Source organism: Phaseolus vulgaris, chromosome 2 (assembly GCF_000499845.2).
Source record: "Phaseolus vulgaris cultivar G19833 chromosome 2, P. vulgaris v2.0, whole genome shotgun sequence".
Classification (NCBI taxonomy): domain Eukaryota; kingdom Viridiplantae; phylum Streptophyta; class Magnoliopsida; order Fabales; family Fabaceae; genus Phaseolus; species Phaseolus vulgaris.
In genome coordinates, this window is record NC_023758.2 from 3634375 (window position 1) to 3649616 (window position 15242).

The window sequence follows — 15242 nt, forward strand, 5'->3', positions numbered from 1 at the left end:
ATTTTACTTAGAAGAAACAACTTTAGAGTTTAATAGTATTTAATAAAAACACAATCTAATATAGTTATGTAAAGTACTAGATTTAGAGTTTTAAAATATTAATTTCTTATTTTTTTATTTAATAATTTACATTAACACTGGTCAAATTCCTGTTTTAATTAAGAATTGAAAAACTTATTTTACTTATCTAAATTAAAATGAAAATATGGTGCCACATGGCACCAGCCAGCACTGTCCACACATGTCATTATGTGGCTAACCAAATCCCACAGTGAAAACCAATGCTTCTAGAACATTCAAACATTTGTTTGGGCATGGAATTTTAATTAAGCAAAGTCAAAATTGAAAACCCTAAAAATTAAATTTCCCAAATCTGATTGGAATCCTGTGCCCTAACTCACGTCGCACTTATCGGACTGTCCATTCACGACGGTGCCCGAGTCCTCCGTTCATCGTGTCTCTTCGCCGGCGGCAGAGCCACCGCATTGACTCTCATCGAGAGCGGAAGGAAAAGAGTGGAAAACTGGGGAAGCGAAAGAAAGCGAAAGGTAAAGGGAGAGTTCGAGAGATGGAGAGTTCGGGGTTGGGTGCGGTGGATTGCGACGTTGGATCGATTGTGTGGGTTCGAAGAAGGAACGGTTCGTGGTGGCCCGGTCAAATACTTGGTCCCGATCACCTTTCTGCTTCTCATCTCACCTCGCCTCGTTCAGGAACTCCCGTTAAGCTTCTCGGAAGGGAAGATGCTAGCGTGTAATAGTCCTTTTCATTTTGTTATTTATTGAAATTTGATTACTTATATGTGGTTTCAATTTGCTCCATGCTTTGTTGATTGTAGTGCTGCTTAGTTTAGTTTAGACACTGATAACTAAGTCAATATCTGTTGAGAAAACTGTTATGCCGACGTTTATCTGATTGTGAGGATTTATGTGCATATACTATGTTTGTTGAATGGTTTCAATGAGTCAGAGAGTTATCCAGACATCTTCTTGTGACATCTATTGTGCTGCTGTATCAGTTGTCATTGGTGTTTTCATTATATTTTTCTGATTTTCCTTCTGTGGGTTGGTGTTGTTTTAAACAGAGATTGGTACAATTTGGAGAAATCCAAGCGTGTGAAGACATTCCGGTGCGGTGAATTTGATGGATGTATTGAAAGGGCAGAGTCTGCCCAGGGTATTCCCTTAAAGAAAAGAGAGAAATATGCTCGCAGAGAAGATGCTATTCTTCATGCTCTTGAACTTGAGAGGCAAATCTTAAAGAAGCAAGAAAAAATAGGTGTTGCTTCTTACTAGACTGATTTTAGATTATATAATGTACTGTTAAGAAAGGCATAGTCATGCATCCATTACCAGTAACATTAAGAAATGAGAATGAAAAACAAACTCACATGGTAGATCCTATGAAGAGGATTGAGCTCAAAATTTCCTTTGAGAGGCCCGCTCTCATCCTCTGATGATATAATGTTGATTATAAACTAATAGCTGAGTATAGCACCGCGCTAACCAGTGATGGGTCTTTGCATTGGAAGTTCATTCAAGCCAATGGTAAAACTATTTAGACAAAAAAAAAAGGTTGATGTTGGATGGAGAGAGAGATATATAATACAGTGGGTGATGCTTTGTTTTCAGGACTGGAGCAAGTAGGTGTAGCGCACCGATCAAAAAGGAGCAGATTTGTTTATTTTCCAGCAGAATCTAGTGATTCTCTGGATTACAAGGAGATTCCTGCCAATGTTGCAATGTCAGCTTCCCAACTTGGAGGGGATTATGCTTATTGCAGTTCTTTGGCTGATGAGAGTGAATCTGCTTTTATGGATGTTGTTGAATCTGATTCTTTTGAAACTGGTTCTGCTAATGCTGATTCAGATTCCTCTGAAATGGAACTAGACAAAGATGACGAGATGATTACACTTTCAGGTATATTTAGATATCCCCATCTTTTCTATTTCAAGTTAACCAACTGGTGAAGATGCTCTGTTTTGCTTACAATTTCTTGTGGGAAATTGCTATTCTCCTTCCATTCTTTAAGTCAAGAAAAAAAGGATTATAGATAGAGAAACTAAGTATGGAGCTGGAAGCATACAAAAAAGAAATATAATATAAACGCATGAGCTCAATCAAGCAATCCAGTCCTTAAAAAAACCGTGACATTATTTATTGTGGATTATGCATTAAAGCTAAACCAATTATATATGTCAGATTGGAAGTCAACATGGTTTCTGTTATGTTGTGGTACTACTTGCCTGTTTCACAGAGGGAGGGAGAGAGGATAACTTTTTTTATGTTGTTTCAAATATTCTTTTTCACTCTTCTGGTGTAATTGTAACCACAGAAACTTGTCATGATACTGAAGAACAAGAAAGCACTAGCAGTGAGGAACTTGATGAGTTGACAATTTCTCGAGACATTCCTCACCTCTATCCTCCTGAGCATATATCAGGTAATGAAGCGGTATCCAAATGGAAATTAAAAGGAAAGAGGAATAATCGTAATCTTGCAAAGAGGTTTGTTGGTGCTCCTGATGGGAGAGGTGTTGTTTTTTATGGAGCAGATGTTGGAGGACCGAGAAGCCGTTTAAATCACAGGAGATTGGATCCAAGTTTGCATTACTATGTGAATGGTATTAGTGATGTTTTTGATGACACAGATCAAAAGTTTGGGTTTGAAGATGAATATTCTCTAACCCCCAAAGCACTAGGAAAAGGTCAAAATAAAATTGGTCCCGGTGTTGAATGGGATGAATGGGCTCGGGAAGATCAGACTGCCTTCAAAGGATATTGGGAAAGTAAAGGGTGTGCTCCATTATATGGTGATCGCTATAATTTTGATGGAAGGAGGTCGATGCTGGTTGATGTAGACTTGAAGGTTCAAGCAAGCTATAGGAAAGCGCCTGTCCCCATTGTTTCTATCACAAGTAAGCTAGATGGGAAGTCAATAATAGGGCACCCAATCCAAATTGAAGCCCTTAAGGATGGTTCATCAGATAATCTTTTTTCTGTGGTTGATGACTTTAGTAACGAGGGGATTGGCTTTGAGGGAAGTAGTGTACTTCCACCAGCTTGGAGAACTGCAAGGAGAACAGCAAATTTTCGTGTTCCTCGTCCCCTTGTATTGTCATCTAATGGTGTTGAGAGTGATGCAGATTTTTCCATAGATCAAGAAAGAAATATTGAATATAAGAAATTAAATGATGGAAGTTCCAGTCACAAGGCCAGCCTTTCCAGGAAGAGTGGCCTTAACAGTCCTGCGCCTTGGGTAGACAAGAAGTCCACAAAAAAGATGCCAAAGAAAGTGAGCTTGTCATCATCTAGTCAGAAAACTAGAACTCTGTCTTCATTATCTATTGAAAGTAATCATGGTAAAAATCAATTACATGATAGAAGTTTTTATCAAACAAATAGGTTGATTAAACCAGAGATATCTGAGCTCACTACTGTCGCTTGCATACCAGTCAAATTAGTATTTAGTAGATTACTTGAGAAGATTAATAGGCCACCTTTAAAAGCAGCTACTAATGCAGCTTTGTCAAATACTGGTGTGGAGAGAAAATAATAGGTTACATGTACATTGTTTATATATGAGAACAATAATTTTAGCGGTGTTAGCAATTTGGGTATGTCTTGTTTCTAACAAAAGAGAAATCTTACGAGATTTATGGTTAGTTTTTTTTTTGGATGAATTTGTAGTATAGACCCCAATTCATCATGTAACTAGATAAAATATAAGGTGCATGAAGTTCATGCGTGAACCATTTTATTTTATATATATATTTGTCTTCTTGTCTTCTCCACCTTGACATTGCCCTTGGAAGCACTGTTTTTCTGTCTACTATATAGGTTTTTGATGGCACCTTGATCAAGTTAGTTCAGGTTTTTTCACCTCACTTTTTGCAAGTATGTTCTATACACTTTTGTATAAACTTTTCTATGATTACTTCTAACAGAGAAAAATATGAAAAAAAGTTAATTTTTTTATAAATTAAAATTAGTTTTTATATGAATTAAAAATATAGATCTAGAAAAGCTGTATAATATAAAATAATTTATACAAAAATTAGTTTTAGTATGCAAGGAAGTTAATTTTTTTATGGAAAATATTGTTCAAATATCAAAACTGAATAAGATTTCATTGGATAGTGTAGTAATGCAAATACTCAATTTTGTGACAATAGTAGAGAAATTTGTCTAAAAGCAAAATCTGAATAAGATTTCATTGAACAGAAAATGAATTAGACTTGGAATGAAATCAATCTGCTTCAAAAACTGTTGCTACTTCGAAGCTTTAATTAAAAAAAATAGTTTTTAAGGGTTACATTTAAAAGAAAACTGTTTTTATTTAATCATCAAATCTAAAGTTCAAGATGATATTAATTTTGTTGTCATTTATAATTATAATCTTATGTAACTTTTAACTAATTATTTAATTAATTTACATATTATACACATTATTGGGATATCAAAGTAAAAAGTCTTATAAACATTTTATTAAAATCAATAAAAAATTACTGTATTTATTGGGATTGGGATACTTAGAAAAAAAAAATGCAGTCCTTTTGTAATAAAAAGTATTTGTTTAATGTCAATTTACTACTACCGAAACTAATTCATATACACATTATAATAACCAATTTTAACCAAAAATAATTATACTCAGCTTTGAAATAGATGGGATCTTAAACTTGATTTGCCATTCAAAATCAAAATCACACGGTAAAAGTATCATCATGGGATGCACCAATGTACCACAGACAAATGTCCAACCAAAATGTGAAGCAAATAGTGATTTTACACTTTGAGGAACTGCTAGAAAGTGATTTTACACTTTTACACATTGATACATATTCAAAAACTGTTTTCCAAATTATTATCTATTATTAAAAAATAACTTTAACTGTAACTCAATCTTATGAATCCGATATTTAAAAAGTAATGTTTGCGTCATATATGTCAACTTGTGTGAGAATACATATTATTGATGGTCGATAATGAATGACCTAAAAAACTTAACAAACACTTGTTAAATTAAACTCATAAAGATTTTGATACTATATTAAAAAGTGAACTTTAAGTCTAATTCAATCCTATATCTCATTTGATCGTTAACCCTATCAATTTGATTTTTTCTTTTTCCTGAAAAATTCAAGTTGATCTAGGGTTTATTAAACAACATTTCATATATATAAAAAAAAGTTAAGAAATCATTTCTAATTCAAAAACTTTTAACATTAAGTTTGAGAGTTTTTTTTTTATATATATATTGTAATAATTTTTAGTTACCTCAATTTAAGATATATTCACATTTATTTACATTTATTTGTAACACTATTGTGGTAGCCGACTCTTCTTTTGTATATATTAATCTTCAAACACATTTTTCTCAATGTGAAAAAATTAAAAAATTATTTATAATTTAAATTTTGTTAACATTAAGTTTATGAATTTTTTTAATATATTATTTTTCAATTACATTTAATTTAAGATAAATAGAGATTTACTGAGTAAAAACACAATTTTTTTTATATATTGATCTTCAAACACATTTTTATTTAATACGAGACAAACTCACACTTAATTGTAAATGTATTTTTGTTGATCAATATAAGCTTTGTAGATTATCGATTTAGAAATTAGTTGACATTTTGAATAAAATTATTTCTTTCATTTAAGTTTTTTTTTTAATTTACAAGATTTAAATTTAATTTAAATGATTGTTTTAGTTGTCCATAGGATTATTATCACCTACTTGATAATGATAAAATAATTCATCTGAATAATTTAAAATGTCCTTGTTAGATTTCTCTTATTGATAATGTCCTTTAAAACTTTGACATTTTTTTATTTTTGAAGACTACCATAGAAAATAAATAAAATACGAATAGTTTTATTTTCAGGGTAACAAATACACATAATAAACGAGTATTTCTGATTAAAAACATTTATTTAAATATAAAAGATATATAGTTTTGGAAATATTTAGTTGTATTAGCTGCAAAATGAATTTTGTTTCTGCGACGTTGTTATATTGTTTGTTATTTGTAATGCGACACTGAAAGCAGTTCCGTTTTGGTGTGTTTGTCGCCGCCGCGAGGGAGTGCGGTGCCCTAGTTATCGAGCTTCGCTTCTACGCGACTGAGAAATTCATTTGTTTCTCTCTACCGTTCCGATTTTGAAACTGGTTGCGAGGTTCGCACTTCTCTCTATCTTTTCAATACTATGCTTTTTGTTTTACCTGCTCTGTTCATTTGCATTTCGATTCAAATTCATTTCAGCGTTCTTCCGTGCTCGACTCTGTCACGTGAATTCGAATCCTAGTTTACGGTTGAAAATTCTTGATATGCTCTGTTTCCGCTTGATGCCATGCCGTGTTTTTCCATTTCCCGATTTGCATTGATGCGACGAAATATTCTGTATGCATATGATTTTCCTTTATTAAGTTGTTGTTGTTGTTGTAATTGCTTTGAAACACTCTGTGCTTACATTTGAGTATGGTTGCGGAATGAATTTCTCTCCTAGGGTTTAGGAATACTGTGTGTTTGCAGTATGTTGGTGTTACTAACGTGTAGGTGTGAATTTGTAGGAGGGAACAATGGATGAGGGAAAGCATAGATCGAGGAAAGAAATTCATGAGGTGAAAGATGGGGATTCTAAGAGGAGTCACCGCGACCGTGACCGTGATAGAACTGGAGAAAGGGGTAAGGATAAAAACGACGGGAGGCACAGGGATAGGGAGAAGAGGGATCGTGAGTCACGAAAACCTGAAAGAGAGAGGAGTACTGATTCTGAAGAGAAGCATGATCGAGACAGGGAGAAGCGCAAAGATAAAGATAAGGATGTGGAGAGAGAAAGAGGTCGAGAGAAGAAAAGGGAAAGGGATAGGGAAGACAGGGAGAAGACAGACAGAGTAAAGGAAAAAGAGAAAGAGAGGGAAAGAAAAGAAGATAAGGAGAGGATTAGAGAGAGGGAAAGGGAAAGGAGGGATCATGAGAGAGAGAAGGAAAAGGAAAGAGAAAGGGCGAGGAGAGCACGAGAGAGGGAGAAGCGTAGAGAAGTTGATAGTGATTACAGTGATGGTGAATCTAGGGAGAGGGATAGAAAGCGGCACAGGAAGGAAGATGGTTATTACAAGAAGAGAGAGAGGGAAAGAAGCGTCAGCAAGCCAAGCAGGCAATCTGAGGAACATGAAGGAAGCCCAAGAAAAAAGAGTGTTGGAGATGATTCAGATACCAAAGATGGAGAGATAAAACCTACCCGTGAAGAGGAGATGGAAAATGAACAGAAGAGGTTGGATGAAGAAATAGAAAAGCGGAGGAGGAGAGTTCAAGAGTGGCAAGAGCTGAGAAGGAAGAAAGAAGAAGCAGAAAGAGAAAAGCATGGTGAAGTAAGTGCTAATGAACCTGAGTCTGGAAAGACCTGGACACTAGAAGGGGAATCTGATGACGAAGAAGGACCGGGAACAGAGAAGCAAGATACAGGTATGGATGTAGATGAAGATGACAAACCTGCTGATATGGAACCTAAGGATGTGATGGAGGTAGACACGGATAATGGGACAATTGCATCTGATTTACAGGAGGGAACTGCTGGTACACCTGAAGATGATGAAATAGATCCATTGGATGCTTTCATGAATTCTATGGTTCTACCTGAAGTTGAAAAGCTGAACAATGCTGTGACATCAGTAATTTCTGATAAAGCCGTTGACATAAAAGCCAAAGATAAAGGGAATGAGCAAAGTCGTGGTACACAGTCAAGGAAAGGTTCAAATAAGTCTATTGGCAGAATAATTCCTGGTGAAGAGTCTGACTCAGATTATGCTGATGATGAAGTTGAGAGGGATCCATTGGATGAAGATGATGATGAGTTCATGAAAAGAGTGAAGAAAACCAAAGCCGAGAAGCTTTCTTTAGTTGACCACTCAAAGATTGACTATGAACCATTCAAGAAAACTTTTTATATTGAAGTGAAGGAGATGTCGAAGATGACTCCAGAAGAAGCTGCAGTATACAGGAAGCAGTTGGAATTGAAGATACATGGAAAGGATGTGCCAAAGCCTATAAAATCATGGCACCAGACTGGACTTGGTAGCAAAGTTTTGGAGACAATAAAGAAGATGAACTTTGAAAAGCCGATGCCTATTCAAGCTCAGGCTCTCCCTGTAATCATGAGTGGCCGAGATTGCATAGGGATTGCTAAAACTGGGTCAGGCAAAACACTTGCTTTTGTTCTGCCAATGCTGAGGCATATCAAGGATCAGCCACCAGTTGTTGCCGGAGATGGACCTATTGGGCTTATTATGGCCCCTACAAGGGAACTTGTTCAACAGATTCACAGTGATATAAAAAAATTTGCTAAGATACTAGGTCTCAGGTGCGTGCCTGTGTATGGAGGCTCCGGTGTTGCTCAACAAATTAGTGAGTTGAAACGTGGTGCTGAGATAGTGGTTTGTACTCCAGGTAGGATGATTGACATATTATGCACCAGTAGTGGAAAAATAACTAACTTGCGTAGAGTCACTTATCTGGTTATGGATGAGGCTGATCGAATGTTTGACATGGGCTTTGAACCTCAAATTGCACGAATTGTTCAGAATATTCGTCCAGATCGTCAAACAGTTCTTTTCTCTGCAACTTTCCCCCGCCAGGTTGAAATTCTGGCTCGGAAGGTTTTGAATAAACCTGTTGAAATTCAAGTTGGCGGGAGGAGTGTAGTGAACAAAGACATATTACAGCTAGTTGAGGTGAGACCAGATAATGAAAGGTTCCTTAGACTCTTAGAAATATTGGGGGAATGGTACGAGAAAGGAAAGATCCTGATATTTGTTCACTCCCAGGAGAAATGTGATAGTTTGTTCAAGGATCTGCTCAGGCATGGTTATCCATGCCTTTCTCTTCACGGGGCTAAGGACCAGACAGACCGAGAATCCACAATATCTGACTTTAAAAGCAATGTCTGCAGTTTGTTGGTTGCAACAAGTATTGCTGCCAGGGGATTAGATGTTAAGGAGCTAGAATTAGTGATCAATTTTGATGTTCCTAACCACTACGAAGATTATGTACACCGAGTTGGGCGCACTGGACGAGCTGGTCGAAAGGGTTGTGCCATTACATTTATATCTGAGGAAGAGGCAAGATATGCACCTGATCTGCTGAAAGCCTTGGAATTATCTGAGCAGACTGTTCCCAATGATCTGAAAACTCTTGCTGATGGCTTTATGGCAAAGGTGAATCAAGGACTGGAGCAAGCCCACGGGACTGGTTATGGAGGCAGTGGCTTTAAATTTAATGAAGAGGAAGATGAGGTGAGGAGAGCAGCAAAGAAAGCACAAGCCAAGGAATATGGGTTTGAAGAAGACAAGTCAGATTCCGAAGATGAAGATGAAGGTATTCGGAAGGCAGGAGGTGATATCTCACAGCATCCTGCTTTTGCTCAGATTCTTGCTGCCACTAAAGTTAATGCTCCTGCATTGCCTACTCCCATCTCTGCTGCTCAGCTGATTTCTAATGGAGGACTGCCTGTTTCTTTTCCGTCTGTACTTGGTCTCCAGACCCCCGCAGTCTTGCCTGGTACTGGGCTACCCCTTGCTGCAAATGATGGCGCAGCTCGAGCAGCTCTAGCTGCTATGAACTTGCATCGCAACATAGAAAAAATACAATCAGAAGCATTACCAGAGCATTATGAGGCTGAGTTGGAAATAAATGATTTCCCCCAGAATGCTCGCTGGAAAGTTACGCATAAGGAAACATTAGGCCCCATATCTGATTGGACTGGAGCTGCCATTACCACCAGGGGGCAGTTCTTCCCACCTGGAAAAATCCCAGGACCTGGAGAACGCAAACTCTACTTGTTCATTGAAGGTCCTACCGAGCAGTCTGTTAAGACAGCTAAAGCACAATTGAAGCGTGTTTTGGAAGACATCACAAATCAGGCTTTGCAACTTCCTGGTGGAAATCAACCGGGCAAATACTCTGTTGTATAAAGGGTAAGATCCCATTCTAATGGATCCCAGTGTTGCTAATTTCATTATCATGGCTGTTTTATAGGCTTTATGCATGGTACATACCTCTGAAGGGATGTCCGTTTTTGAAGTTATTCTTTTTCTGTTTTCTATTTTATTTTTTATTATAGCCAGTAGGTGTATAATTATCCCTGGTTGGATGATTTGATTATATTTAAGTGGCTTTCTCCTATCTCCTCTTTAGGTAGACATTCTTTTGGTTCAGAACGGATATAGATACTGTTTTTATGGGTTTAAATTGGAAAGGGAAATGATGCTATGACTATCCTGCAACTTTTGATGTGATGGATTTAGATATAAATATATATAATAAATGATAAATTTGTAATTAAGTGATATAAAAAATTATTAAAATAATAGTATTGAAGGTTGTAACGTGGTTGTATAAAAAATGTATAAAAAATTGTAAGTTGTCAATGTATCGTTACTGTAAAACAAACTTGATTTATTTTATCAGATGTCTTAGCAATCTGGTGATATATTTGTTTAGTGATGCTTTTGTTTAGTTATTATTTTTTAAAAGGTTCTGCTACCTAAGTAAATCTACTTTTGGTAGTCAACGTGAAGGCGTAGTGGGACTCTGTTAAACAATCTTGTCTCGCGCCCCCAATCTGGGACGAGTTGCACCTATTGTCTGCCTTTCTTGTCCATTCGTTGTCATACAGGTATGGATATTATTGTAGAAAGTCCGTGCCATCGTTTTTTTCCCTCTCAGTGTGTTTGCACCTATGAAACTTCCATCATCTTTTTTTGTGCGTATCAGCTAATGTCAAGCAAGATTATTATTATTTTTTTAATTTTAATTGTGCAAAATCTCTATCTTTTTTATTGTTACCTTGTTGATCATTCACTGTTGGTGCAGGTGGTCTTTTAACCTATGCTTATCGCGCTTGCGTCGTGACTGTCTAAGGTGGTGATCGTGGTGCGACTTTTATTTTATCTTGGTTCTGTTTGATTTGAGGCAACCATTCTCTAAACTCAGATTTTTCTTCTTCTGTTATCTCATGTACCAGTTGTAGAATTGATGATATTTTTACGTGTTCATTTATCTGATTATACGCATGTATCTTTCAGGTTTTGATTCGGTGTCCTTTTGTAAGGGAAACAAGATTAGATGGAGAGTCAGTTATTAATTGATTTGCCTTATCATCACTGTATTTCACCACATGTATCATAATAGAATATATATCTTTCTAACTAGTTATATCTACATAACACCCATAAAATCTTTGGAATTGTATTGCTCCTGAAACTCATCAATTCTATTTTCTGTTGTAATTCTTCGGAATAATTCTTATTATGTTTGCTCCAAAAAGTGTTTTCAGGAATTATGGATGAAAAACTCCCAATTTTTAAATTACTGAACATTATCTGGACCCTGGAGCTATATTTATATGTACTCATGGCACTGTTCTGATTTAAGTGATTTTTATTTTTACAAGTACAGTGTTTTTTTAGAAAATAACCAATTTTTTTTTTATAACTGATTACTGTTTGATGGGATATCATAGTGACTAAATATTTTAATACTTGGACATGATATTTATTTTTGATTGGTGTTATAATAATACAAGTATTATGACAAATTACCATTTTTCAACTTGAAATTTTAAAAGAATAGATCAAAGTTCTTTCATGAGATACTAAATAGAGTTAATTTCCATGCATAATAATTTCGATACAAAAAAATGGAAATTATTACTACCAAAAAACTTTTATTTAATTGAAATGTTTAAAATAATTATAAAAACCAACTTACTTATCATATACTTATTTGGATGAGTGTATTTTTCAACCTTGGGAGTACGTGTTAGTTAGGTTTTTAAGTATTATCTTCCTCCTAAATATATTTTACTTTTAACTATTTTAATGAAAGAGGTGTAATGATAGAAATTAACCATGGAAAAATTGTCTTTTAATGTGACTTAGAGATGAGTTTAATCGTCAAACTATTAATTGTCTTGATTATACATATTATCAATTTTAATTTTCAATAAACAATTGGTATTGGGAAACATTTTCATTAAGAAAATATAGCATATATTAATTATTAACAAAAGGATAAATTAAATTCTTAGTCTCATTCAAAAGAGTGTCTACTTCTAGTTCATATTTTGATTCGTCAAGTTAAAAAAGAAAATTTATTCTGTTTGTAATTTATGTTCGTTTCGGTGTAAAAACGAGAGACTAATTGGTTTTGATAAAGAAAAGTAAATTTAACTAACCTTTAATAACATTTAAAAATGAAAATCCAATAATTCAATAACTTACTTGTAAAATAGAGTGTAATTTAAACCATTCAAAGGCAGGGGTTATTTGCATTTCCCCTCTTAATTTTTTAAATACCGTTGAGGATATTTTTTTAAAATAAAGATATTGATTAATTCTTTTACAACAAATTTGTATAAATAAATGAATAAATTAAAATGAGATAAAAATAAATATTGTTTTGAACCTTACTAATGATAGTTATTTTTTTCTTCTTTAAAAAATACAACATTTAAAAGAAAACCGAGGAAGTGAAGTATAAAAACATTTTTCATTCATAAAATAAGAGATTTGGTGTGAGTAGAAAGAAAGCAGAGAGAAAGAAGAAGAGATAGATAACAATGGAGTCAGAGGAAGGTAAAGCAGAAACAGAGATGCACCTCATTTCTCATTCTTCTTCATCTTCAAACCCAAAGCCAAAGCCAAAGCCAAAGCGTTTCGTCAAAAATCAAGTTCCAGATTCAATCCTCAACGACCCACTTCTCAACGCCGCCATCTCCGTCCTCCCCTCCAACTACAACTTCGAGATTCACAAGTCCGTTTGGCGCGTGCTCTCCACGGGCGCCAAGCGCGTCGCTCTCCAGTTCCCCGAGGGCCTTCTCATGTACTCTCTTTCCCTCTCCGACATCTTCACCACCTTCGCCGCCGTCACCCACTGCTACATCCTCGGCGACGTCACCTACGGCGCCTGCTGCGTCGACGACTTCGCCGCCGCCGCCCTCGATGCCGACCTCCTCATCCACTACGGCCACAGCTGCCTCGTCCCCATCGACGCCACCACGATCCCCTGCCTCTACGTTTTCGTCGACATCAAAATCGACGTCCCGCACTTCGTCGACACCGTCAGGTTGAACCTCGAATCGCGCCCCCAAACCCTCGTTGTCGCCGGGACAATCCAATTCGCCTCGGCGATTCGCGCCGCAAAGCCGCAGTTGGAGGAGTTAGGGTTTAGGGTTTTGGTTCCTCAGTCGAAGCCGCTCTCCGCGGGTGAGGTTCTGGGCTGCACCGCGCCCAGGGTCTCGTCGAATTCGCTTGGTTGCGGCGTTGGTGAAAGCGTTTTGGTGTTTGTGGCGGATGGAAGGTTTCATTTGGAGGCGTTCATGATTGCGAATCCGGGGATTAGGGCATTCAGGTATGACCCTTACATGGGGAAGTTGTTTCTGGAGGAATACGATCATGTGGGTATGAAGCGGTCGAGGAAAAACGCGATTTTGAAGGCGAGGGAGGCTCGGAGTTGGGGTGTGGTTTTGGGGACTCTGGGGAGGCAAGGGAATCCGAGGATTTTGGAGAGGTTGGAGAAGAAGATGAGGGAGAGAGGGTTGGATTACACTGTGGTTTTGATGTCGGAGCTAAGTCCTGGGAGGGTTGCTCTGTTTGAGGATTCTGTGGATTCTTGGATTCAGATTGCGTGTCCGAGGTTGTCCATTGATTGGGGCGAGGCGTTTGTGAAACCGGTGCTTACTTCTTTTGAGGCAGATGTTGCACTGGGATTGATACCTGGGTGGTGGGAGAAGAATGAGGTTTGTGATGAGAGTGTGGGTTGTGGTAAGAGGAGTGGTTCTTGTTGTGAGGGGGATGCAAAGGATTTTGGTGGAGACTATCCAATGGATTATTATGCTCAAGATGGTGGTGAGTGGAATTCATCTTATATGAAGAACTCTACTCGTCCTGCAAGGAGACTTTCTGTCTCCTCTGTTGCTGCTACTGCCATTTCGCAACACTCTTAGATTTTCTCCTTAGTTAGGACTATGAGTTCAATTTCCAATGTGAAGGTTTCTGGACTGTTTCTGACAGCACAACTACGGCAGCATTGACTGCATTTTATCATATTTTTTCTTGGAATATCGAAGATGCAGTGACAACCACAGTTTAGAACCTTGGTTGTAACAATTTGCTTTGAAAGGGTAGAGTCAATATAGTCTATTGTTTTCCTTTGTTTTTAGCTTTGTCTTATTTAGGATAAATTTTGTTGGATGAATATTTTGGGGAGGAGAAGAAAACATGCTGCAGTGCACTTTTCTTTGGTCTGATATGAGACTGAAGAAGATAGATTGTGATAAGGTCGTTTTCACATTACCTGGTTGGTTGGGAAAGTTGTGATACTTCAATTTTTGAACGTTTTTGCAGTCAGCAATTTCTGATTGAGAATGGAAGTATGGTTTTTGCTTTAGGTGATAGTTTTGTACATAGAAAATCATACTAATCGGGGGTAAGCAGGGGATATCAGATATCAGTCTCTTATTATATATTCTGCAACTTTTTAGGGCATTTCTTACTGTATTTGCCCAGGATTTTTAAGTTCAAATTCATGTTTATGCCTAAGAGCAGAGAATTTGCTTGCACAATGGTGCCCTGTGTTATGCTTGAGTTGATTTGAAATGCATATTAATTTTAGCTTTCAAATTGGTGAGTACCTCTTGAAGTAAAGTAGAAAAGTGGAAAAAGAAGGGTCATAAACTTTTCCTTATCCAAGTTAATGTATACACTAACATTCTTAGGACTTAAACTCAAAAGGGGGAACTGCTAGTTAGTGTGATTATTAAATAAATTATTAAAATCAGATATTAAAATATATTATGTTAATAAATTATGATTTAGTTATTTTGTTCTTTTTATCGTTCATTTATTTTATTAGGGTACTATTATATATCTAATATTTAATTATACCTGATTCTAGTACAAATAACTGATTTGACAAAATTAAGCGATTATGATATATGATCAATCTTGAAACTATTGGTTAATTTAAAATAGCTTTCTCGCAATTAATCTCAGTGTTTGGTGAATTAAATACCCTTATTTTTTCACTTTGAAGATATATATTTTAGTGTATATACACACACGACTTAAAGGACAGTATTTTTTTTTTTTAAAAGATAAAAGGAGAAATTAAATTGGAAACAGTACTTTTTTTACTTCTATCTGACAATTTAAAATCACAAAAAATATATTCTAAAACAA

The 15242-nt window shown here is 36.2% G+C and overlaps 3 protein-coding genes across 17 annotated transcripts; all 3 read left to right on the plus strand.

The window, feature by feature from the left end:
* Window positions 1–306: 306 nt before the first annotated feature.
* On the plus strand, window positions 307–3789 carry LOC137810299 (uncharacterized protein At1g51745-like). Its single transcript, XM_068611489.1, has 4 exons — window positions 307–750; window positions 1082–1275; window positions 1629–1916; window positions 2332–3789. Exons 1-4 carry the CDS (start codon window positions 569–571, stop codon window positions 3549–3551), a joined length of 1884 nt encoding a protein of 627 aa, XP_068467590.1. The 5' UTR covers window positions 307–568; the 3' UTR covers window positions 3552–3789.
* A 2184-nt stretch (window positions 3790–5973) lies between these two features.
* On the plus strand, window positions 5974–11328 carry LOC137810300 (DEAD-box ATP-dependent RNA helicase 42). Of its 15 annotated transcripts, none has more exons than XR_011080868.1 (5): window positions 5974–6181; window positions 6576–9977; window positions 10520–10678; window positions 10876–10974; window positions 11088–11328. XR_011080868.1 is itself a non-coding variant. In XM_068611490.1 (3 exons), exon 2 carries the CDS (start codon window positions 6585–6587, stop codon window positions 9972–9974), a length of 3390 nt encoding a protein of 1129 aa, XP_068467591.1. In that variant the 5' UTR covers window positions 5974–6181; window positions 6576–6584; the 3' UTR covers window positions 9975–9977; window positions 10876–11328. The 15 variants fall into 15 exon arrangements, 1 of the variants encoding a protein (XP_068467591.1); XR_011080872.1 differs by having other exon boundaries at window positions 10876–10935; XR_011080875.1 differs by having other exon boundaries at window positions 10876–10923.
* Window positions 11329–12546: 1218 nt separating this feature from the next.
* On the plus strand, window positions 12547–14451 carry LOC137810302 (uncharacterized). The gene has a single exon (XM_068611491.1). The coding sequence runs from the start codon at window positions 12623–12625 to the stop codon at window positions 14006–14008; it is 1386 nt and encodes a 461-aa protein (XP_068467592.1). The 5' UTR covers window positions 12547–12622; the 3' UTR covers window positions 14009–14451.
* Window positions 14452–15242: the final 791 nt, after the last annotated feature.